We start from the raw sequence: 25,039 nt of genomic DNA on the forward strand, positions 1-25,039 counted from the left end.
TCACAAATTTACAGGCAGTAGACAGGGAATGGCCATCTGTAGCTTGGAGAGCCATAGTGGATAAACATTTGACCTTTGAACCATTGGTCCAATTGAATGGACTGCATATGCTGAGTCCTTCTCAATTGGGGCAATTACATTCAGAAGTAAAAAATACCTATTGACCCAGTGTATGTGCCTTATATCAAAGGACTCAAATAGCCCATGGGATACAAAGAGTAACCATCTTAAGCAGTGGCTACCTTTGGACAAGCACAGACATACGACCAGTGCAGTGGAAGAGCAAGGTGTTGTTTCATAGAAACAACAATGGAGAATTAACACCAATTTACACAACAAATAGAACTGTGGGAAAAGTGGAAGTAACAATTGTTGTAGGCAGAGATCCGGAGTGTAGGCAAAAACTGTGAGTGAAGGCATATGGGTGTTAAAACAAAAAGAAATAACAGCAATTAATCATTGTAAATAATGAGTGATTCTTATAGAAATAGAAGTGGGAAAGGAGAGAAAAGGGAGGGGCTGAAGTCAGTTTTGTTTTAGAATTGTATTTATTTTTGAGAGCTCTGTGTTTACAAAGGCCTTATGTTTGTAAAAAGTGTGAAAGTTTCTGTGTTTGTGAAAATGTATGTATCTGTGTCTGAAAGTGCGTGTCAAGTGACTGTGAAGTGCGACTGTTTGTAAAAGTGTGAATAAAAGCAAAAAGTTAACTCTTAGCTGGTTGGATAAGATTCAGCCTTGGTCTGTTCTTTTTATGCCATGAAGGAAGCGTAATATAAGATTAACTAAACTAAGAAAGAGCAAGTGGTATATCTGTGCTTAAAGTTCATATCACATTATCTGGACAAACAATAAAGTTTTGAGTCCAGTGTATTACTTTAAAGTCAACTAAATATTTGGATTTTAAACAAAAGTTGTATTGAAGATAAGTGTAGTCACATTACATTAAGGTATAATTATGGCAAACACTCAGTGGAAATACTAACATCTAGAAATCCACTGTGTAAAAAATGTATTAATAAAATCTTAAAGAAATGAGAAAGAGGAAAAAAAGGTGAAGCTGACTAATAAGAAAATGTTTTTTCCAAAATCAAATTCTATTTTGAAATGAGTATGAGAGGCAAACCTTAAATGTGAAAATGTTTTACATTCTGTCTGGTCCAGTTTATAAGAGAATACAATTTTGAACAATATTAAACACCGTAAAGTCTTGATATTTAAATGTAAGAACCCATGATTATATGTTTTGTTTTTTATTTTCTATGTGTTTGAGTATGTCTGGAGAGCAAATTTACATGTGAGTTGCAGCTTTATTGGTGTAAACTTGATCAACCAACAAAAATAAGTTAGACAGAGTTTATTATTTTGTTAGGGACTGTCTGATGGAGAGATTGAGTGAGACGCTGCTCTGTAGGCAGAGTGAGCGGGAGGGGTTATACTCCAGACTTTGAATGGGAGGGCTCGTCTCTCTTGATGTCTCCACTTGGACAGGGGCACCCCGAATTTAGAAAAGTTAGATAGCAGATTTATTTAGTTAAGATTAGATATTTTTTCTTTTTTCTTGTTTTATATGCACAGTGTAGGCATTGGTTGATCATGGGTACACTGAGAAGCTGTCTTTGAGACTAAAATGAAAGGAAAAGAAATGTAAGAATGATTTGGATCATTTCATGTTCTCTGCAGTTCCAATCCGCTGAAGTTGTGCTCTTAATACCTGGTTTTCTGATTTTTATGTGTGGCAGCCTTGCCAACATTGTGATGCTTTTTCCTTGGGTTTGATCTTCGACCAATCATGCCAGATAAAATGGAAAATAAAGTTCCAGCCTCCAATAAGGAGGAAGAACTAAGCAAACATTGTAAACAGTTTTGCTCAGATGCTCTGATATCTAATAAAATAGAAGTTTTCTTCTTTTGAAAGTGCATATAATGGAAAATTTTATTCATGCTAGAAGTTCTGATTTTAAGAATTAAGAAATATCTTTGATGCATTTGATTTTAAAAAAATATTGATAATGCTAAGGAAAAATTGGTCATTGGAGGCAGGTGAAACCCATGGAGAAACATTAAGATTAAATTGAAAATCATAACTTCCTCAATTATGAATGTTAATAACTTCATATTCATGAGCCTATTCTGTGTGTGTTTTTGATACTAACTCTGTTTTACCCTTTCTTTTGTCATCATTATGTGTATGTTGTTTCACTAACTCATTCTGGAACTAGTCTCTCACCATTGCAGATGGCTGGGCCAGATGATTTATTGAAGTTACTAATACTGCAGGTGAAAATTCGGAGAAAAAGAAGACTGAAAACGATGTGGGCTATTATCTGATTGGTCCTCCTGCTCTCATTACTGCTGGTAATCATTGCTGATTTGCCATTTCTAATGTGGATTAAAATATCTCTGGATAAGTTGATTTCAGTCTTATATGACTAACCAGACTGCCATCAATGGGTTCAAAACCCGTCTAAATTGTTCTGAGGGTCTAAATTTATATCCAGCATTTAACCACTGATTTATTGATTTGAAGAGTAAATATTACAAACTTGATGGCAAAGTTAGGATTGGTTACCCCCCAAATGTTTCAGAGAGTACCCTCACTTAAAAAAAAGGGGGGGTTAGTGGGTGCTACAAAGAAGGATTGATTGTCTTTTTCTATTACTACTATTTTTATTTGCCATAGTTAATCCATGAAAGTATCATTTTAGAGGCATTTACAGTTTCTGCACTATGAATTTTGGTTCTGCTATTTAACTGAATAATTTGTTAAGAAATGCTGATAAGTATAAGACAATAATAACTGAAAAATCGTATTGTTAAATGATGCTGAAATATTTGGATATAAAATAAAGGTCATGAGAAATTAAAAGGACGTCGTGTAATGAGCAATTATTTGAAAACAAGAAAAGAGATTTGTTTGAATTTCCATTGTGCCTCTTTACTACTTCATCCTTTTACTTACTTTTCTATTAGTTTAAAAACTGTATTAATGTTATTTTATTAGATAGAATTGAAGTTCCTTCTCCTGAGAGAGTAAGGAAAGGGAGAATGTAAACACAAGAGTTATTATTACTATTTTTACTGTAGAAGAATAACTTAAATATATTATTGTGAGATACTAAAATGAAAAAAGGAATAGCTGTAATGAGATTAGAAACAGCGTGAGGGAGTGGAATGTCCCTCCTCCTAATTTCTCCCCTGCCCATCTCTCACTCTCGATCTAAGTTTGATAAGTGTCTGCTTGAAACAGAAACACAAGAGCAGAGTTTGAAGGCACATCTCTAAGTTTTTTTCTTTTCTTTTCTTTTGATTTGATTTTTATATGGAAAATGATGTGATTTGACAATAATGTTTGATACAGTGATATGAAGGAGAGGTTCAAAAAGCTTTCCTCATCATGATTAAAGATTTTATATATGTAGAGGGCAATTTGAAGTTAAGGGTTTATAATAAAGACAAGAGATTCTGTTCAAAGTTGACACACTTAATGTAGGTTTAAAACAATCTAGAGACTATTATTGAATTAAGGTGATGTTTTTAAATTAAGCTTCCTAGAAGCTGGACAGAGGCTACCTTTATTTTGTTTTGTTCTGATGTTAGTCCCCACCATGATACATGGTCTTTTGTGATGTTTGCTAAAGTAGCAGAAATACAACCAGAATGGAAATAAGTGATCTGTAAATGAGTTCAATTTTAGCACTGTTATTTCACTTTTAATTTGGACAATTTTAATAGATTGTTAAATTTTGAATAATGCTTTGTGAATTTACCCATGTTTTGAACTGTCTCCATATTTAAGCAGTGGTAGATGGTTCCATTGGCTGTGACGGATCTCAGGTGATACTCCCTGAAAAGAAAATATCTGTTTACTATTACCAAATTATTAAGGTTTGGCCAATAGGACTGAGCGGTATCGAGACCAGTGGCAAGAGATGATGACCCAATGACGGGTAAGACTCTCCAATGGCAAAAAAGGGGGGCAACCTAAGGCAGGGCATCACCACCCTGGAAACCTGCCCAAGAAGGTTTGATATGGGTTTAAGGAAGTGGATGAATGCTGTTAGGTCAGAAGCATCAAAAGGGAGGTCTAGAAGAGACCTGCCTGAAAAATTGTGAGTTCCACTCAGCCCCGACTGCATTTTAATAACCGCTTTACTAAAACAACTTATCACAGTGTTAAATACCAAGCATTCTGTCACTGTGCCATCAGGGGATCATATCCTGTGTAGAAGATTATTAATAGATTGGTTTTGGGGTAAAGTTTTGAGAGCCGTTGCAGACAAGGGAGTGCCTGACTTATTAAAGAAGTATGAAACAAACCTGGGAATGTTTGTATGATAATTAATTTAGATTAGAAGATGATTTATTACTTTTACTTATGCTTTTATTGAACTCATGTACATTTTAATAGTAATGAAGAATGGAACAAACATGGTGGTGACTAAAGATTAAGATTGCTTATAACAATCTAAATGGGATTGTTTAAGAAATAGGGGTGCATGGTTGGCTAAAATTGGTATAATGATTGAAACAACAATTCTTGTGAAAGGAATAATATTCTGTTGTGTGTTACCATCGATCAAATCATTCTTGATCCGAGCTATAACAAAACAGATGACACTGATCAATGTGAATGGTCTAATGCAATACAATGACAATTACCCTGGATGGACAGAAAGACCAAATTGGAAAGAAATGGATTCCTCCAATGAAGATATGTATGAGGAGATGAATGATGTGTTACATATTTAATCATTCTTTTATTGATTTAATACTCTGATGCAGTCTGAAACTATGGGAACAGCTTAGCTTGCAGTTTCTCTCTGTGTAAGGCCTTTCTTTGTCAAGGGAAAATTAGCTGATGTGATACAGACAGTGAGAGACCTTGGGAAACAGGAGGAGACGGGATGTATGTGATTGATAGAGTTTCGAACAATCGACTTCTCAGAGCTTGATGATATCTGCTTCCATTTAATCAACGCAAGGTACTCAAGTAAATAAATCTATTAAAAAAGGTCCATTGACCCCTCATATGACAACTATGATTATGAAGATCAGTCAACATATTCTAAGGCAAAGCATAAAGAAAACCCTCAGACTACAGGATTGAAAAATCAGGCTGCAAATCCACCACTTTCTCCATACCAGCCTATGCAACTGCAATTAGCAATAATGTATGATGATTCAGATATTGAAACTGAGCCATCATTAAGAGAGGAAAGGCTGTTAGAAAATGCACATCAAAATGACTGGTTTAGATGGGTTGAATACACAGTAAAACAATCAGGAATGTCTAGTTGCGTGTTATGTTCACCATCACCTATGAAAAACTTACAATAGTCCCAAACTGATGACTATATACATGGTATTCAAATAGATACGAGAAAAAGAGAAAGCCCTCTAATATACAGTTGTGCTCAAAAGTTTGCATACCCTGGCAGAAATTGTGAAATTTTGGCATTGATTTTGAAAATATGACTGATCATGCAAAATCAGTTTTTTCTTTTTTAATCTTTTATTTAAGTATAGTGATCATATGAAGCCATTTATTATCACATAGTTGTTTGGCTCCTTTTTAAATCATAATGATAACAGAAATCACCCAAATGGCCCTGATCAAAAGTTTACATACCCTTGAATGTTTGGCCTTGTTACAGACACACAAGGTGACACACACAGGTTTAAATGGCAATTAAAGGTTAATTTCCCACACCTGTGGCTTTTTAAATTGCAATTAGTGTCTGTGTATGAAATAGTCAATGAGTTTGTTAGCTCTCACGTGGATGCACTGAGCAGGCTAGATACTGAGCCATGGGGAGCAGAAAAGAACTGTCAAAAGACCAGCGTAATAAGGTAATGGAACTTTATAAAGAAGGAAAAAGATATAAAAAGATATCCAAAGCCTTGAAAATGCCAGTAAGTACTGTTTAATTACTTATTAAGAAGTGGAAAATTGAGGGATCTCTTGATACCAAGCCAAGGTCAGGTAGACCAAGAAAGATTTCAGCCACAACTGCCAGAAGAATTGTTCGGGATACAAAGAAAAACCCACAGGTAACCTCAGGAGAAATACAGGCTGCTCTGGAAAAAGACAGTGTGGTTGTTTCAAGGAGCACAATATGACGATACTTGAACAAATATTAGCTGCATAGTCAAATTGCCAGAAAGAAGCCTTTACTGCACCAATTCCACAAAAAAGCCCGGTTACAATATGCCCGACAACACCTTGACACGCCTCACAGCTTCTTGCACACTGTAATTTGGAGTGACGAGACCAAAATAGAGCTTTATGGTCACAACCATAAGTGCTATGTTTGGAGAAGGGTCAACAAGGCCTATAGTGAAAAGAATACCATCCCCACTGTGAAGCATGGTGGTGGCTCACTGATGTTTTGGGGGTGTGTGAGCTCTAAAGGCACAGGGAATCTTGTGAAAATTGATGGCAAGATGAATGCAGCATGTTATCAGAAAATACTGGCAGACAATTTGCATTCTTCTTCACGAAAGCTGCGCATGGGACACTCTTGGACTTTCCAGCATGACAATAACCCTAAGCACAAGGCCAAGTTGACCCTCCAGTGGTTACAGCAGAAAAAGGTGAAGGTTCTGGAGTGGCCATCACAGTCTCCTGACCTTAATATCATCGAGCCACTCTGGGAAGATCTCAAACATGTGGTTCATACAAGACGACCAAAGACTTTGCATGACCTGGAGGCATTTTGCCAAGACAAATGGGCAGCTATACCACCTGCAAGAATTTGGGGCCTCATAGACAACTATTACAAAAGACTGCACGCTGTCATTGATGCTAAAGGGGGCAATACACAGTATTAAGAACTAAGGGTATGCAGACTTTTGAACATGGATCATTTCATTTTTTTCTTTGTTGCCATGTTTTGTTTTATGATTGTGCCATTCTGTTATAAACTACAGTTGAATATTAATCCCATAATAAATAAATGAAATGTGTTTTGCCTGCTCACTCATGTTTTCTTTAAAAATGGTACATATATTACCAATTCTCCAAGGGTATGCAAACTTTTGAGCACAACTGTATGTAATAAATCGAGATCTAGAATATGAATGCTTTAATAAATCCAAAGGAGAGGTAGATATCAAATCAAATCAAATCAAATCACTTTATTGTCACACAGCCATATACACAAGTGCAATGGTGTGTGAAATTCTTGGGTGCAGTTCCGATCAACATAGCAGTCGTGACAGTGATGAGACAGTACCAATTTACAATAATACCAAATTAACACAACACAATTTAAACATCTGATATACACATAATTACACTCAACAATACACAAATAATAACATACACTGTACAGTATACAATACGCACTATATAGATACACATTATTCAATAAAAATAAAAAATAAAATATATAAAAAAGTATATATAGTATATATAGAATGTACAGTATTGTACTGTATTGACATTCAGCTGTCGGTTGATAGTCAGTTATTAAGAGAGAATATAATATAATAATAATATAATTTATGACAGTCCGGTGTGAGATATAAGAGTAAGGGTAATAAAGTGCAGTGCTGATGTATTTGATCGTGGGAGATCAAGAGTTCAGAAGTCTGATTGCTTGGGGGAAGAAGCTATCATGAAGTCGGCTGGTACGGGTCCTGATGCTGCGATACCGCCTACCTGATGGTAGCAGTGAGAACAGCCCATGGCTCGGGTGGCTGGAGTCTCTGATGATCTTCCGAGCTTTTTTCACACACCGCCTTGTATATATTTCCTGGAGGGAGGGAAGCTCACCTCCATTGATGTGTCTGGCAGTTCGCACCACCCTTTGCAGTGCTTTGCGGTTGTGGGCGGTGCTATTGCCGTACCAGGCGGAGATGCAGCCAGTCAGGATGCTCTCTACAGTGCAGGTGTAGAACCGTGTGAGGATGTGGCGGTTCATTCCAAACTTCCTCAGCCGTCTCAGGAAGAAGAGGCGCTGATGAGCCTTCTTCACAATGACTTCAGTGTGGATGGACCATGTGAGTTCCTCAGTGATGTGGACACCCAGGAACTTGAAGCTGCTGACTCTCTCCACTGGTGCTCCATTGATGGTGATGGGACTGTGTTCTCTGTCTTTTCTCCTGAAGTCCACCACAAGCTCCTTTGTCTTACTGACATTGAGGGAGAGGTTGTGCTCCTGACACCAGTGTGTCAGAGTGTGCATCTTCTCTCTGTAGGCTGTTTCATCATTGTCAGTGATCAGACCTACCACCGTCGTGTCATCAGCAAACTTAATGATGGCATTGGAGCTATGTGTTGCCACACAGTCATGTGTGTACAAGGAATACAGTAGTGGGCTGAGAACACAGCCCTGCGGGGCTCCAGTGTTGAGGGTCAGTGATGAGGAGATGTTGCTGCCTATTCTAACCACCTGGCGTCTGCTTGACAGGAAGTCCAGGGTCCAGCTGCACAGCGAGCTGTTTAAGCCCAGAGCCCGGAGTTTCTCATCTAGCTTGGAGGGCACTATGGTGTTGAATGCTGAGCTGTAGTCTACAAACAGCATTCTCACATAAGTGTTCCTTTTTTTCCAGGTGGGAGAGAGCAGTGTGTATTGTAGATGCAATGGCATCATCAGTGGAGCAGTTGTTGCGGTAAGCAAACTGCAACGGGTCCAGTGATGGAGGCAGCACAGAGCAGATATAGTCTCTGATTAGTCTCTCAAAGCATTTGCTGATGATGGGGGTCAGAGCAACAGGACGCCAGTCATTTAAACAAGTTATTTTTGATTGTTTTGGAACAGGCACAATGGTGGATGTTTTAAAGCATGTGGGGACTACAGACAAAGAGAGGGAAAGGTTGAAAATGTCCGTAAAAACACCAGCCAGCTGGTTCGCACACGCTCTGATGACACGGCCCGGAATGCCGTCTGGGCCCGCGGCTTTGCGGATATTCACCCGTCGGAAGGATCGGGTTACATCTGCTACAGAGACGGAGAGTGAACTAACCTCTGTAGCTTCAGCCGCGAGAGCTCTCTCCGCGAGGGCGGTGTTATTTCCCTCGAAACGAGCATAAAAAGTATTTAACTCATCCGGGAGAGAGGCAGCGGTGTTCATGGCGGAGTTTTTATTCCCTTTAAAGTCCGTGATGATGTTAATTCCCTGCCACATGCTTCTAGAGTTGGTGGTGTTAAACTGTCCTTCAATCTTGCTCCTGTACTGGCGTTTTGCGGTTCTGATAGTTTTTCGGAGGGCATAACTGGCTTGTTTATGCTCCTCCGCATTCCCAGAATTAAAAGCGGAGGTCCGCACATTAAGTGCCGCGCGAACATCGCTATTAATCCAAGGTTTCTGATTCGGATAGATCCGTACTGTTCTGGTTGGAACCACATCCTCTATGCACGTTCTGATGAAGCACATTACGCTATCAGCATAAAACTCGATATCGTCATCAGAGGCGGACCGGAACATCTCCCAGTCCGTGTGATCAAAACAGTCCTGTAGCGTAGAGTCTGATTGGTCCGACCAGCACTGGATCGTTCTGAGGGTGGGTGCTTCCTGTTTCAATTTCTGCCTATAAGCGGGCAGAAGCAGAATGGAAGAGTGGTCCGATTTGCCAAATGGTGGGCGAGGGAGGGATTTGTAGCCATCCCAGAAGGGAGAGTAGCAATGGTCCAAAACCCGGTCCCCTCGTGTGTTGAAACTAATGTGCTGGTGATATTTTGGTGCGACTGATTTTAAACTGGCTTTATTAAAGTCCCCGGTCACAATGAACGCGGCCTCAGGGTGCGCGGGTTCCTGCTCACTTATAATCCCATACAGTTCCTTGAGTGCCCGGTCTGTGTCGGCTTGTGGGGGAATGTACACAGCAGTGATAGTGACCGCTGTGAATTCCCTCGGTAGCCAGAATGGTCGACACAGAAGCATAAGAAATTCCAGATCAGGAGAGCAGAAAGACTTGATAGAATGAACGTTCGTCTGATCACACCAGGATTTGTTGATCGTAAAACATTCACCACCTACTCTAGTTTTACCTGAGAGGTCTTTCGCTCTGTCCGCTCGGTGCATGTAGAACCCCGTGGGTTCAATGGCTGAGTCTGGAATCTACACAGACATCCAAGTTTCCATAAGGCAGATAATGCAGCAGTCCCTTGTATCTCGTTGGTAAGAGATCCGCGCTTTCAACTCGCAGAGCTTGTTATCCAGAGACTGAACATTTGCCAGAAGAATAGTGGGTAGCGGGGGTCGATTTGCGCGGCATCTTACTCTGATGAGAACGCCGGCTCTGTTTCCCCTTTTCCTTATGCGTTTCCGCGGCCGTGCTGCCCAGACAAAGGGCTCCGCTTGCGTGTTTGTAAACAGCGGGTCGGCATTGAGGAATGTGAAGTCCGGTTTACGGTGTGAAATTGCTGAACTAATGTCCAAAAGTGTTTGTCTGTCGTAGACAATAAGGCAGACAACATCCAAGACAAAAAATGTAAGAATTGTGAACAAAACAAACAAAATATTACTATGTTGTGTCGGAGCTCGCAACGCAGCAGCCATACTGGGCGCCATCTTGAGTCCATGTATGGGAGAATTTCAAGGAAACTGTGCAGTACTGTGGCATCTAGATGACAAAATGTATGATCAGGGAGAAGTGTTGAAGTTTAGCAGAATATTCGCAATGGCCACAATAAAATACAATTTCACACTAATAGAAGGTTCAAGGTGTGTGGGCAAACTCACGGGAAATTGCCTTATAAATGTGAGAACCAAACTCTAGTCTCCCCTGTAATAAAATACAGCCATAGCAGATACTTTTGGATTTGTGGAGGAAGCTATATTACCTAAAAACTGGAAAAGAATATGTACTAGAGTAAGACTAGTGCAAGAAGTAACCATGTTAACATGGGACCTCCAAGAATCTGAAACCCAGACTGAACCAAGAAAAATTGTCCCAAACAAACGCAGAGTAAAGAGAGCATACAAACCAGACCCTAATGTTTATTTAGATGCAATTGGTCAACCAAGAGTAATACCACAAGAATTTAAGGCCAGAGATGAAATAAAATCAGGCTTTGAGTCTATATTTGTATGGATAACACCCAATAAAAATGCAGAATGGATCAATTACATTTATTATAATCAGCAGAGATTTATTAATTACACTGATGAAGTATTGAAGGCCTTAGGTGAACAGTTAGCGGCAACCAGCAAAATGACATAGCAAAATAGACAGACCCTTGTACTTATATCCCAAATAATACAGCTCCTGATGGATCCTTTACCATAGCCATGAAAAAGTTGAAAAACTTACAAGAAGTGATTACCAATGCAGGGAGAGATCAACATATTGGCAAATGGTTTGACAAACTATTTGGATCCTGGGGAGAATGGCTTACTAAAGTGGGAGTAATAATAGCCATAGCAGTTGTTATTTTTGTATTGTTGTTTTGTTGTTTTGTGCCTCTTCTCAGATCAATGCTGGCCAGAGCTGCAGTCAAACAGATGATCAATGTGACTGTAAAGCCATCTGGAATTGATATTGGGGCCACCGTATGTACTGTAGGCCCTGGTCTGAATGAGCTGGATGAATTCTAGAAAAACCCTGGAATTATACAAGAATGGTAGGGAAGGGGAGCCTTTTGTTTTGACTCTTTATTTTCAATTTTCTCTTGTTTTTGGATAGTAAGGGAGTCAGTATACTCCTTATATTTTCTTTTATACTAAAATTAGGTTGTACTTTAGAATGGATAGAGTAGGCAGGAAGTTAGAGTGTATTATGTTTATTATTTTGGCATATACCCCTTCCTGAAGTGATTATTTTCTTTTAAATGATGTTTGTTGTCTAATCAAACCATGTGAATGAAAGGGAATGATGAAGGTCTGAAGCAGATCATTATCCGTGTTATGAGGTAATATAACTAGGTAATGTAACTAGAATTAAAAATGAAAGAAGGTGTACTATGATTATCTGCACTGTATGTACTTTATAAATGTTTAAGATGTTCGAATCATCTCTGAAGGTACTAATAACCAAGTAAATTACTATAGAATGTGCATTTATGAACTCTAAAAACACTGAAAGTTCCACTGGACGTCCAGAGAATTAAACATCACAAAGACAGGATCGACGAGCACCTCAGTGCTTAGCAGCAAGAGCAAGAATCTACTGGTGGTTTAAAAACCCGCTGTTTGCTCCAACACAACCAGATAGCGCTCCAGGCTACCGGAAATGTCTGTGAGTTCCTCTGGCACCGTGAGATGTATCAGATGCTGATCTACTATTGTCTAATCACTGTAATATGTTAACCTAATGAAAGAAGTTGAATCACTGATGTATTCCACATAATGCAAGGCTACCTTGGCATGCACATGCTTATACAAGTGTTTGATTACTGTTACCCTCCAGAAAAGAACTTAGCTAGGGAGTGATGAGATCTTTTACTCTCTTCTAGTAAACTGTGGAGAGAGATGTTTGGTCTTGCTGTTCCTCCGGAGTGCAGTTCCATAAGTATAGGCATTGTTAGAGGAATGTGTGACTTCTATTGGTCACTTGGAAGAAATGAAGGAGCTCGGCTTGTGAAGTTGCACTCTGGGAAAGGGCGATAGAAGGTGAGACTTTATATAAGTCTCAAAGGAGGGAATATATAGTAGATAATCTTACTAAATTACAGTAAATTATAGAAAAGAACTAACATAGAAAGCCTCGACTGTGTGTAACCCAGGAAAGGGCATTTGAGGACACTGAAAGTGCTGATGTTGCAAGAACACTCTGTGCACTCAGCTGTGGCAGAGACAATGGTACTAAGACATGAGAAAACTCTGGGAAATACAGCAAAGTTAAAGATTAACACAATCAATAATCAAACTAATGCTCAGATTGTGATGTATTGATTACTCAGAATATATACTTTCATAATAAATAATTTTAAAAGGTTATTTTTTAAAAAGGAACTAAAAGCCAGATTTCACCATTAAAATGAAGTCAGAGGCTCTGTGAAATAATGGTGGCAAGCTGCATCCATTTGATACAAAAAAATTAAGAGGGCGTAAGCATGAGGTAATGCTAGATAACAAACTGTATAAGACAGGAGGGTTTTGACTGAGCAAGTCAGATCTCAGCTAACATCTCGGGTTTGTTGATTTGCTCAGTAAACTCTAACCTTTGACACCTGGAACTCCTGACTTCGAGAGTTTTCTTACAGAGAGGGGAGAAACATCTTCCACGCTCCACAACATATACCACAGCGAGATTCTCCAAGTCAGCAATGACCTTCGTCAGCATTGACAACATGCCCAGCATCTCTCGCCGCATTTTCCGCACTTCCCCGACTAAATCGGCTCCCTGGTTCACGGCCCTCTTGGGGGTATCAGCTTAAGCACATAAGTGTCTTTTAATGTCTCCAGAGCCTGAGGATTTTGAATTCTGACATATTGTCCTCTTAGAACAGTTATGAAACAGAGTGTATCGAATTTTTATGTCATTAAAAGTGTTAAAACTAGCAAAGTGCGCAGAGCTCGCTGTTCACACGTCTGATCCTCGCATGCCGTCACGTGACTCCTGTTTCAATAATATTAATTTGTTGTATATGGCAGTCAACTGACTCACCCTTCGCGATTTGTTTTAAGTATATTAATGAATAATTTGTTAGATAACATGAATTAATAAATCATATGTCTTGTATAAGTGCAGGTTTATTTACTTATGTTTATTCACCGGTACAACATAAAAATAGCTTTTGCTGTGTTTATAGTGGATTTGTTTAAGTTTGGCTCCTTCCGTATTTGTTTACCACTTGAAAACGTGACATGTCGTAGTAACGAATATCCGACTTGATCTGAGTTTCTCAGATGCGCTTTAAGGAATGCACTTTGTTTTATATTTAAAGCCATTTTATTTGATTTTTTATTTTTTTATTTTTTTTTTTTTTTATTTATTAAATTGTTACTTAACATGTATTGATCAATCACCACCAAATGTGATGAATTGCTTGAAACTTGGTACTTTAATTTTCATCAGCAGAAAATAATGATGAATCAAGAATGGACACAAACCTCTTTGTTCCTCAGTATCTTCATTTTTCATGGCATTTGAATTACATGGTTTTGGAAAACTCATGTCCTCACTCTCTTCTTTAATAAACATCATTTTACAATGATTTATCACGCAGATCTCAGTTGTAACACCTGAAAATATTCCTGTTCCAGGGTTGCTGCAGAGTTTTTAAAATCAAATTTAAAACTTTTAAAGACCTTTTTTTAAGACTTGAACAGATTAAATTAATACTGTATCCCAATACCAAAACAAACCAACACAATCTCAAAATAAATCATGTATCACAGACTCTTACTTAAACAGATAGAGGCACACCTTCAACATGGCCTTAACATTGCTTATCAGTAAAACATGGGTAGGATATATGCAAGTTTAAAATACTCAATGCATGTTTTCCACATTTATATCACATTAAAATTGGTTTATGTATCAATATATAAATAGATACAAATTAGAGGTCGACCGATATTGGATTGTGCTGATTCGATAATGTGTTGAAAGTAAGCCAGTTAATCTGCCAATGTTTTTTTATTTTTTTTATCGGTAGCCTATATTAAATATTCTTAGTCTTTCCGTCCTGTGATGGGGAGGCCAAACAGAGGCTACAAGAGGGGGGTGGGGGTGGGGTTTGATTCATAGTGGGGAACTTTTAATTTTTAAAGGCACTTTAACTTTGAAATACACCAGGGACTCTTATTTTGAAATGCTTGCACTTCACTGCTACCAGCTGCTCATTCAAACAGATAAGGAATATAAAATGTGCACTCCTACAATAATCTACAATGTATTACAATATAAACAGTTAAAAGTAAACATTGTCATATTTCATCAACACTATATCATCATCATCATTAAAAGTTGATGTTGTCATAAATTTCCGATATGGCTTAATGATTGTGAACTGCTCTGCAACAGCTGGAAACACTCACAAGCTCCCGCGTGCTTGGAGAAAATACAGTGCCATATTTTCACTTTGAAGGATGCAGCACATGCATTTATTTAATTAAATCGTATTATTTTGAAGTTTGATAATCACATTAGGTCATATCATGATTCCTGTCTTTCTGCTCCCAAATTTAAGACCTCTTTAAATAAAAAATACATGTTAAGACTTTTTAAGGATCTGCAGGAACGCTGTGTTCAAGTTGAAACAAGTCTTCGTTTAGGATGATGACAATAATGCAGCATTTATAAACATGAATACCAACTCACATACTTCTACTCACTTCTTATTTACAGCACTGTTTAATCTCTAATGTACGTGTATGCAGTTAGCCCGTATTATTCAATGTCGGATGCTGGATATTCCTACTTGATCCGGTTTTCAAACATGCGGTGGTCTATTGTCCGAAACTCGAATAATGTAGAAACAAACAAAACTACAATGGCAGTAGTTTTTACAGGTTTATGAGTATAAATAGAGAAGATCGTTCACCGTTTTTCACATCTCTGAAAACGTGTGCTAATTAAACACCATATAATATGAAAGTTTTGGTGCATTTATTTGACTCAATGCATTTTATTAGCTTAAAAGTGAATGTTTATAGTAACTCTGCAAATCTCTCAGAGCGCCGCCATTTTTGCATGACATCATACAACAGCATTTCCGAAGCAACATTCTGAACCACTTGAAAACGGATAATGTGCCTTAAAACTACAACTAGGATTCTCAAACTACAATAAGTAAAACCCCAGAAAGCCTGAATTATTAATTAATAAATGAGTAAATTATCCCTGAAAAAAATTAGCTCAGAAATTTTAATATTTAATACATAATTAATTATAATTATAGATAAATGTGTCTGCCAAATGACTAAATGTAAATTATAGTGAGAATTGTATTGGTTTTAATAGAAACTGTAATGGTCCCTGCACAGGTGCGTAGCAGTAATTTTAAGTGAGGGGTAGGGCTGTAGCTAGTGGGGTGAAAGGTGGTAATGATTATAGGTGGCCACAGGTCCAGGGGGGCCCCACAATTAATTATAAAATGTATTTTTTAATAGCAAAGGGGCCCAGAGCAATAAACAGTCAGAGGGCACAAAGTACCTTGCTACAGCCCTGGTGAGGGGAATGGAATGTTTAACGCAAGATGAACATAAGTATATCAGATATTTTTATATTAATTAAGTCCAGAATCAACTATATGCTGCTTTGAAAACCAATTTAGGGTCAAATTAAAAGAGAGCAGGTGGAATTTTCTAATTTTATTTACCAAAAAGCTTTAAAGGGGTAATTTTTACATTGAGGATCTATTTCTACCTGATCTAACCTTTAAAAAAATACATTTTGTTGGTGTAATTTAATGTAATCAGGTTGATTCAATCACATTTAATTATATTTTTCATTTTAAAAAGCAGTTAATTTAGATGTTACCACATGAAATCCATTTTTTCCTAACACAAGCAACCTGAAAAAAAACATCAACTAACAAGGCCACATGTCAACGTCTGGGTAGATTAGATGGTAAGCGAACAATCAGTTATCATAGTCAACGTGTTGAATGAATAAATTTGCAACTTTGCTCACTGTGACAACCCTGGACAATTATTTTTTCTATGAGTCTGTAGATTACTTGATTGGGTGAAACTTTTCCAACATGAAGTGCGTACGGCCTCTTACCAGTATGTACTCTCTCCGGTTCCAATCAGGTTGTATAAAATCACACCGAACAGAATGACATATTTTGATGTCAAATTTAATATTTGCATTACTACAGTGTTAAAAAATTAAAGTTAATTAATAGAGTTAAACAAATTTAATTAATCACATGATTTAAATAGGACCCGCCAATAATGCACAAATTAGCTTTTCAGTGGGTCTCCTGTTGCTTTCAGAAGGTCTGGGACCCCCCTAGACCCTCTGTAATTCGCAACATGATGTTAACACAATTTTTAATGATTAAAACCAAAGAAACATTTCCTGTATGTTACTTTTTTTGGTAAACTCATGTTCATTCATCACTCTATACACTATAGATTGGCTTTGGTTATAATATACAATAAATTACATTACTGTTATTATCAGTATGTGCCCAATGCAAAAACAAGCTGCCAATGCCTAGACTACACAGATTTTTGCGAAGTACACAGTAGAAATACTGGAATGAGCAAAACAACCTTATTTAAAAATTCAATTTTTTATTATTATTTTAATGCTTTTAAGATTTTTAACAGCATAGAGTACTTTATGAATACTCATAAAATCTATTAATGATTTCAGTGGATGAAAGTCTATTCAGTTCTGCATGTATCACAGCTTACAAATATTCATTTAAATGGAGAAATAATAGACTAATAGAACAATTGTGTCATTGTTAACATAACTTGGCTCTATTGCTACTCTCAATCATAGAAGAATTCATAAAACAATTAGCATTTTACAGCATCAACAACAACAGTTTTCTAAACAAATACTTTGACTTCCTTTTAGTTTGTTGAGAAAGTACAAATGTCTTTCTACCCATCACACACAATAACAGGCAATGTAGCAATTCATGCACTTATTTCAATTGTTCTTTTGAGACAAATTCTTGCTTTTTCTATATTTCATTCCATTAGCAAGGTAAATAAATATGAACTTTGCTCACTGTGACAACGCTGAAAAATGATTTTTTTTATTATGAGTCTGTAGATGACTGGATTGGGCAAAACTCTTCCCACATGAAGTGCAGTGGTACGGCCTCTCACCAGTATGCACTCTCTCATGTCTTTTAAAGTTTCCTGACCCAATGAAACTCTTCCCACATGATTTACAGTGGTATGGCCTCTCTCCAGTATGCACTCTCTCATGTGCTTTCAGGTTTCCTGAATTTGTGAAACTTTTCCCACATGAAGTGCATTTGTATGGCTTCTCTCCAGTATGCACTCTCTCATGTTTTTTTAGGTTTCCTGAACTAGTGAAACTCTTTCCACAATGTGAACACTTGTAAGGTTTTTCTCCAGTATGGACTCTTTGGTGATGTTCCAAGTAACGAGCTCTGTGAAAGGCTTTCCCACACTCAGAGCACACATGATCTCTCACACCAGCATGTATGTTCTGGTGCTCTTTTAAACTGTGCAGCTGTGAAAAACTCTTTCCACAAAGTGAACACAAGTAAGGATTTTCATTTAGATGAATTTCTTGGTGTTTTAGTAAAACTGATGCTGAAGAAAATGTTTTGCCGTACTTATCACAGCTATATGACTTTTCTCCAGAGTGAAAGGACAGATGATCTTTGAGACCACATGCCTGTCTAAAACTCTTACCACAGTGAGAGCATGTGAAAGGCTTCTCACCAGTGTGAATTCTCATATGACGCTTAAGACTTGCTTTCTGTGTGAAAGTCTTCCCACACTGATGGCAGGAAAAAGGCTTCTCTCCAGTGTGAATTCTCATGTGCTTCTTAAGATTTTCTTTACATGTCAATGTATTCCCACAGTGTTGGCAAGTGAAAGATTTTTTGACTCTTTTTCTTTTAGTCCTTTTTTGTGAGAAATTCTTTTTAGTATGTGAACCACTAAGCGATTTTTGTCCAGTTTTGAAATTATTAAGTGTCTCAAACGGATGGTGTTTCTCCTCCACTTCATTCAAGTTTTGGCTTTCCTCTTTAATGTAGATCAGGTCTAAAATGAAAACACAAAAGGGTTGCCATTAATTTCAAAAGACAAATATTAAAATTAAGAAAATGGCAGTTTTTTAAGGAACACTACAGGAACCATTTACAGCTGAAGAATATAAGAAGGCCCTTTTTAAATGCCAAACAAGAAAGCTCAAGATTTAGATGGACACCCACCGGAATTTTATAAACATTTCTGGCCAACTATCTCACCCTTATTCATTAAAAAATTACATCAGAAATTGAACATACTGCCTCTGTTCCACAACATAAGAACACAGCCCCAATTTCAGTCCTACTTAATCCAAATAAAGATCCATCACTATGTTACCATCCAAAATCTCTCATTAACGAAGACAATCATTAGTAAAATAGCCATGTATTTAAAATCTGTTATCTCTTATCTTATTCTCCCAGACCAGACATTCTAAAACTTTATCAAAGAACGTCACTCTTCAAACAACACTCAACGCTTATTCACTAGGGCAGGGTAAAAAATATTTTATTTTCCGATGCATCGCGATCTTGTCTCTTAAAGAGACAGTACCATTTAAACACATGTACTACATATTAAAGTAAATACTTGTAAATAGTACGAATTATGAAAGTAAACAATAAAAATGTTACAAAAAAACATATATGCAACATAATATATGCAATTTCAAGTCATTAACTGATGGGATAAACTGAATTTGAAAATCTTTCAAAAGCTAAAATGTGACCAATTTTATGAAAAACTAATGCTAAAATATAATTTGTAAAATGAATTTTTTTTAGTTGTACCTAGAGGGTTCCTTTATAATTAAGAGCATTAGAATTGATTTTATATGTAAGCAAAATGGACATTGTAACAGAAATGTACCCATATGAATCAATATCGGAATCGAATCGAGAGCTCATGAATCGGAAACGAATCTGGGAATCTGTATCAATACCCAGCCCTATTATTCAACATCATGAACTTCTGCAAATGACAAAATAACAACACAATTATTGTTTCAAATGATGCAGAAAAGCCATTTAAAAAGGTAAATTGGCACTTCCTTTTCAAAACTAGAAAAAGTTGGCTTTAGGAAGTCATTCATTCATTGGATGCAACATAACGCTTGCTAGTCCTAGTCAGCTGTGTGCCTTCTGCACTGCGAAAGAGACCCCACCTCACACACACATATAGAAGCACATACTCCCGGTGACGTCACTGCATAACGTACAGGTGTCAAACTCAAACTCACTTCATTTCATGTGGGTCAGACTGGTCTCAACCGCACAGCACAGACTATTTTGAATGCTCTTGTGAACCAGTGAAAACCCATTTGATCACAGCACAAAATTGTCTGTTGCACTTGTAAGTCACATGACTTTTGGTACAATATTCTCAACCACCATCTTGATTCTGAAGCAACTGCCATCTTTAGCAGAGCACAATAGATTTTGATCAGTGATTATCTTTGCCAGTTTTCCACATCAGTTTCAGCTGTACTCATCATACAAAGCCTGCTGCTAGTGTGCAATGAAGCGATTTTCATTTGCATGCCCACTTGAAGAAGGCATTGGATGTCGCACGTGGACATGTACAATGTGAATAGGAAGAAGACTAGAAGTTGTTTTTTCTCTCTGATTTATTTATTTCTGGCTGAAGTGAAAAGGGTCTGAATTATTTTTTAAGAGGGTTGAAGTGTGGACACTCAAGATTAACTTTTTATATTAGGCCAAAAAAATTACACAGTTTTTGTCAAAAGGAATCACTTACTAGTGTTTTTGTTTATCATATCACAGTTCAAATCCCAATAGCAATATTTTTAAAAAAAATAATCGCAATATGACTTTTTGTCTAAAACGTGCAGCCCTACTCTGGAACATAACCTACTCCGGAGTAAGTTAGGTTCAGTGTAAATGGCTATGGTTACTAACATACTGTGAAAGATGCTCTGTTTTATTTTTTGGAACAGAAATTTCAAGTTAAAAGTTTAAATTGAATAAATTTACCCAGTTTAGTCACTAAACCTGTTTTCAGGAACAGACCTCTGGTCTCACAGAATCGCGTTTCCATAAGTGTTATTACTTTAATCTTCATCAACAGACAATAATGAATGAACACAAACCTCTTTGTTCCTCAGTATCTTCATCTTTCATGGCATTTGAACTGCATGGTTCTGGATAACTCATGTCCTCACTCTCTTCTTTAATAAACATCATTTTACAATGATTTATCACGCAGATCTCAGTTGTAACACCTGGAGTTATTCCTGTTCGTGTTGAAACAAGTCTTCGTTTAGGATGATGAGAATAATGCAGCATTTATAAACATGAATCTCAAGTTACATACTTATACTCACTTCTTATTTACAGCACTGTTTAATCTCTAATGTACGTGTATGCAGTTAGCCCGTATTATTCAATGTCGGATGCTGGATATTCCTACTTGATCCGGTTTTCAAACATGCGGCATCTATTGCCCGATACTCGAATAATGTAGAAATAAACAAAACTACAATGGCAGTAGTTTTTATAGGTTTATAAGACTGTTTACCGTTTTTCACGTCTCTGCAAACTTGTGCTAAACATCATAAAATATGAAAACTTTGGTGCGTTTATTTTACTCATTGATGGATTTTATTCGCTTGAAAGTGAATGTTTATAGTTACTCTGCAAATCTCTCAGAGCGCCGCCATGTTTGCGTGACATCATACCGACATTCTGAACCGCTTGTGCTGGAATACGCTTTGATGGCTTAAAGGAATAGTTCACCAAAACATGCAATTTCACCATTCTCTCACCATTTACTCACCCACATGCCATCCCAGACGTTTATGACTTTTTTTCTTCTGCTGAACACAAATGAAGAATATTTCAGAATATTTTCTTTTAACAAGGCTACTACAACTGGGTTCCCAAATTGCAATAAATCAGACCCCAGAGAGCCTGAATTATTAATTATTAAACTATTAAATTATTCCCTGCTGAAAAAAAAAAAAAAGAAGAAAAAAAAAACATTAGAACCCCTTTTAATTAGAAATGAAATCCATCTTTACACTGCACAGGTGGCACAAAAGCTGCATCTGAAGTGGCATTTAGGTTTATTTACACAGACAAATGCTGCTCAGAGGTGGCATAAATGCATTTGCACATCAATTACAATTGCATAATTAATGTTATGAGATTAATTTTAATTTGCTCTCCAAATAGCTCACGTACATCTCTATCTGTTTTAAATCTTTTCATTTAGAAAGCATCACAGTCTAATTCAGTGTAATCTGCTCAACATCTTAAAAAGATCAGATTTACATACATTCTGCATCATGAACGTCTCAAAGACATCTGTTGAATGTTTTATTGACATCCGAGAGGAAACGTCTTATATACATATTGCAGATAAGCAAACAACCTTAAAAAAATGTCTTACAGATGTAAACACAGATATCAAATATAACGTCTTGGTGATGTGTGTGTGCTATCAGGGTCTGTCATGACAACAACAAAGTTTAAGGCTGATGCTGTATTTCATTTACACAGAACTGCTTTTTAATAAGAATTGCTTTGATAATAGGGGCTGAGGTGGGTCAGAGAAGGCATTGTGTCTTGACACAATTCTGAGCAGGAACAGAGCATCCTTAACTCAGCTGTGTAAAGACGCCTAAATATAATTGTAATATATTTTATTCATAATGGGAATTGTAGTGGTTTTAATGGAAGCTATAGATTAAGTTACTCTTTACAAACAAATGCTCGGTGACAGCACATTTGCCCAAAAAGTGCAGTTTGTGGGGTTGAAACACCCCTTTTTCGAAAGATCATTGGAGATTTGGGCTTCTTTAAATTTCCATCAGGATTGGTGTACCTGACCTTGTAAGCGGTCTCTCCACTAATCATTAAGGGGGGTAGAGGAGCTGAATCCTGGTTTATCAAAGAGCTCTCTGTGGTCACAGGTTTATGAAGGGACACATGAAAAGTGGGAGAAATGCGATAGTGAGAGGGTAATAGAAGCTTACACGAAACAGGCTTGTTTTGTTTTATAATTTTGAATGGTCCCACATATCTGGGGCTGAGCTTTCTGCATGGCAGCTTCAAACATAGATACTGAGTGGATAACCACACCCTCTAACCAGGATGCAGGATGGGATTGGGTCTATGGTGATGATCAGTCTGGATCTTCTGGAATCTGACTGCTCTCTGAAGGTGTACATGTGCAGAGTCCCAGGTCTACTCATTCCTTTTAAGCCATTCATCTACTGATGGAACATCCAACGGTTCACCGGACCAAGAGAACATGGGGGATGGTAGCCCAGTACATATTGAAATGGAGTCATCTTTGTGAAGGCATTAACCAGGGAATTCTGTGTATATTCCACCCACGATAAGTACCGGCTCCAGTCCTGCTGATTAATGTTGCAGTATGAGTATAGGTATCATCCGATCTCCTGATTGAGTCTCTCTGCCTGACGGTTGGATTGTGGATGATGACCTGAGATGAAACTGACAGTAATGTTAAGTTGATGACAGAAAGCTTAGAAATGTTCAGAAATGAACTGAGGTCCCCTGTAAGATACAATGACTTTAGGTAATCTGTAAAAGCAAAATACATGGTTGAAAATTCTGAATATATTCTAGATTCTTGTGGTCTGTGAGTCCAGAAAAGGGTGTGATGCTCCCTCCAGCCATTGCCTTCACTCCTCAAAGGCAGATTTCATGGCCAGAAATTCTCTGTTCTCCACATCATAATTCTGTTTGGAAGGGGAAAGCTTGCGTGAGAAGAATGCGCAAGGATTTAATTTAAGTGCCGACCCATGTGTTTGGGATAAGCCCTAAATCCGTATTCAGAGGCATCAATCACCACAACAAAAGGTTTGGAAGGGTCAGGATGCTTTAGTATGGGAGCACTAGTAAAGCAAGTCTTCAAGGTCTCAAAAGCCTTGTCAGCAGCTTCTGATCATAGTAGTTGTTTGGGCTGACCTTTCAACAGCAAAGTGAGTGGGGCTGCCAAGGAAATGAAGTTGAGAATGAATCACTGATAGAAATTGTCAAAGCCTAGGAATCGTTGAAGCTCCTTCACAGATTAAGGTTGTGGCCAATTCTGAACCACCTGTACCTTGGCATTGTCCATGGTTATTCTCTGTGCACTGATGATGTAGCCCAGGAAGGAAATGGTAGTTCAATGGAATTCACACTTCTCAGCCTGGCATATAACGAATTCTCAATTAGGTGCTGAAGAACTTGCCAAACAAGCTCGATATGAGTCTCCACAGAAGTGGAGTAAATTAGAATGTCATCAATATAGAGAATGACCCATCTGTAAATCATGTCTTTGAACAGGTCGTTGGCAAATGTTTGAAACACCGAAGGCAAGTTGACCAGGCCAAAGGGCATAACCTGATAATCATAGTGCCCGTTATGAGTGGAAAATGCAGTCTACCATTCGTCTCCCTCACATATCCTGATCAAGTTGTAAGAGCTTCTGAGGTCTAACTTTGTGAAAATTGTGGCATTACGAAGCTTCTCGAGTGGCTGATCCTAGAGGGCAGACAAGAGGTAAATCTTACCCTTAGAGAAAGTGGTACATGGCAAAAGTTCAATGGCACAGACATGGTAACGGTGAGGGAGTAGTTGTGTAGCTTTGATCTCACTGAATGCCTCAAGTAGATCCAAGTATTCTGGTGAGATTTGGGACATGTGGTCAGTAGAACTGGAATTGTAGACCGTGCTGAAAGGTGTGAGAAGTTTCTGGTGAAAACATGTCTGCAAACAGTGTGGATATTTCATGAGCCAGTGAAAACCCAAAGCAAGAGTATTCTTAGGGGATTGTGTTACTCTGAGTTGAATCTCTTCTGAATGTAAAGCTCCAATCTGTAATGTGTATTTGTGATTATGAGGTGTGGCGGGGTGAGCAAGAGACAGACACAGTGGGCATGGGGTCAAGCCTCGGAGAGGCATTTATTAGAAATAATAATAAACATAAAATGTCCAAAAATTGAGAAAATAGTGTCCATGGGGAATGGTGTTCAAAATAAAAGGGGATCTGTCATCCTCGCTGTGAAACAGAGCGCAGTGAAGGTCGGGGGATTGTCCATGGAATGGCCCAGGCGTGAGTGTGGTCAGATGGCTGCAAGCGCTCCCCTCCTGGATCTGAGGCACATGGGGTGGCAGCATCTTCGGTGGCCGGTATTTCCAGGCCCACGGCAGGCGAGAGGGGAAAGCGGCCCGGCCTCTAACCCGTCGAATTCAACGCGTGCTGTCCTCCCCGGCAACACATCTACCTCACACCAGGGATTCGAGGAGCAGGTCCGGCGATGCATTTAACTCGGCTGAAGCCTCCCCGCTCTGATTCTGGGCCTGCGAGGATGCCAGTGTGTGCACACATGGAGAATAGAAGCCGGGTCTCCGAAAAGGGCTGCGTTTTTATGGCAGCATTAATGAGGCTCTATCCAATTCAGATGAGTCTCATCAAG

The 25,039-nt window shown here is 38.1% G+C and overlaps 2 protein-coding genes across 5 annotated transcripts in view; both read right to left on the reverse strand.

Annotated features, from left to right (window-relative positions):
- Positions 1–21,288, reverse strand: part of LOC127442895 (zinc finger protein OZF-like) — a 221,907-nt gene extending 200,619 nt beyond the window's left edge. For 2 of the 4 annotated variants that reach the window (XM_051701240.1, XM_051701245.1), the window contains exon 1: positions 20,933–21,288. The gene's annotated coding sequence lies outside the window, so the exon portion shown is untranslated. Of the gene's footprint in view, positions 1–15,228; positions 15,339–20,932 lie in introns of those variants that run through there. The other 2 variants (XM_051701246.1, XM_051701241.1) reach the window with 2 other exon arrangements.
- Positions 16,828–21,284, reverse strand: LOC127442917 (zinc finger protein 501-like). The gene is made up of 3 exons (XM_051701306.1): positions 21,242–21,284; positions 20,699–20,842; positions 16,828–18,603 (listed from the first exon to the last, which is right to left on the reverse strand). Exons 1-3 carry the CDS (start codon positions 21,282–21,284, stop codon positions 17,585–17,587), a joined length of 1,206 nt encoding a protein of 401 aa, XP_051557266.1. The 3' UTR covers positions 16,828–17,584.
- Positions 21,289–25,039: the final 3,751 nt, after the last annotated feature.

Source organism: Myxocyprinus asiaticus, chromosome 6 (genome assembly GCF_019703515.2).
Source record: "Myxocyprinus asiaticus isolate MX2 ecotype Aquarium Trade chromosome 6, UBuf_Myxa_2, whole genome shotgun sequence".
NCBI classification, from domain to species: Eukaryota; Metazoa; Chordata; class Actinopteri; order Cypriniformes; family Catostomidae; genus Myxocyprinus; species Myxocyprinus asiaticus.

What these genes read in the sequence shown, in the direction of transcription:
- LOC127442917 (XM_051701306.1), bottom strand. Translation starts at nt 21,284, where the DNA reads ATGATGTCACGCAAACATGGCGGCGCTCTGAGAGATTTGCAGA. An exon ending in CGCTCTGAGAGATTTGCAGA is followed by an intron (nt 20,843 to 21,241) that starts GTAACTATAAAC and finishes CAACACGAACAG; the next exon opens with GAATAACTCCAGGTGTTACA. An exon ending in AGATACTGAGGAACAAAGAG is followed by an intron (nt 18,604 to 20,698) that starts GTTTGTGTTCAT and finishes TTTTCATTTTAG; the next exon opens with ACCTGATCTACATTAAAGAG.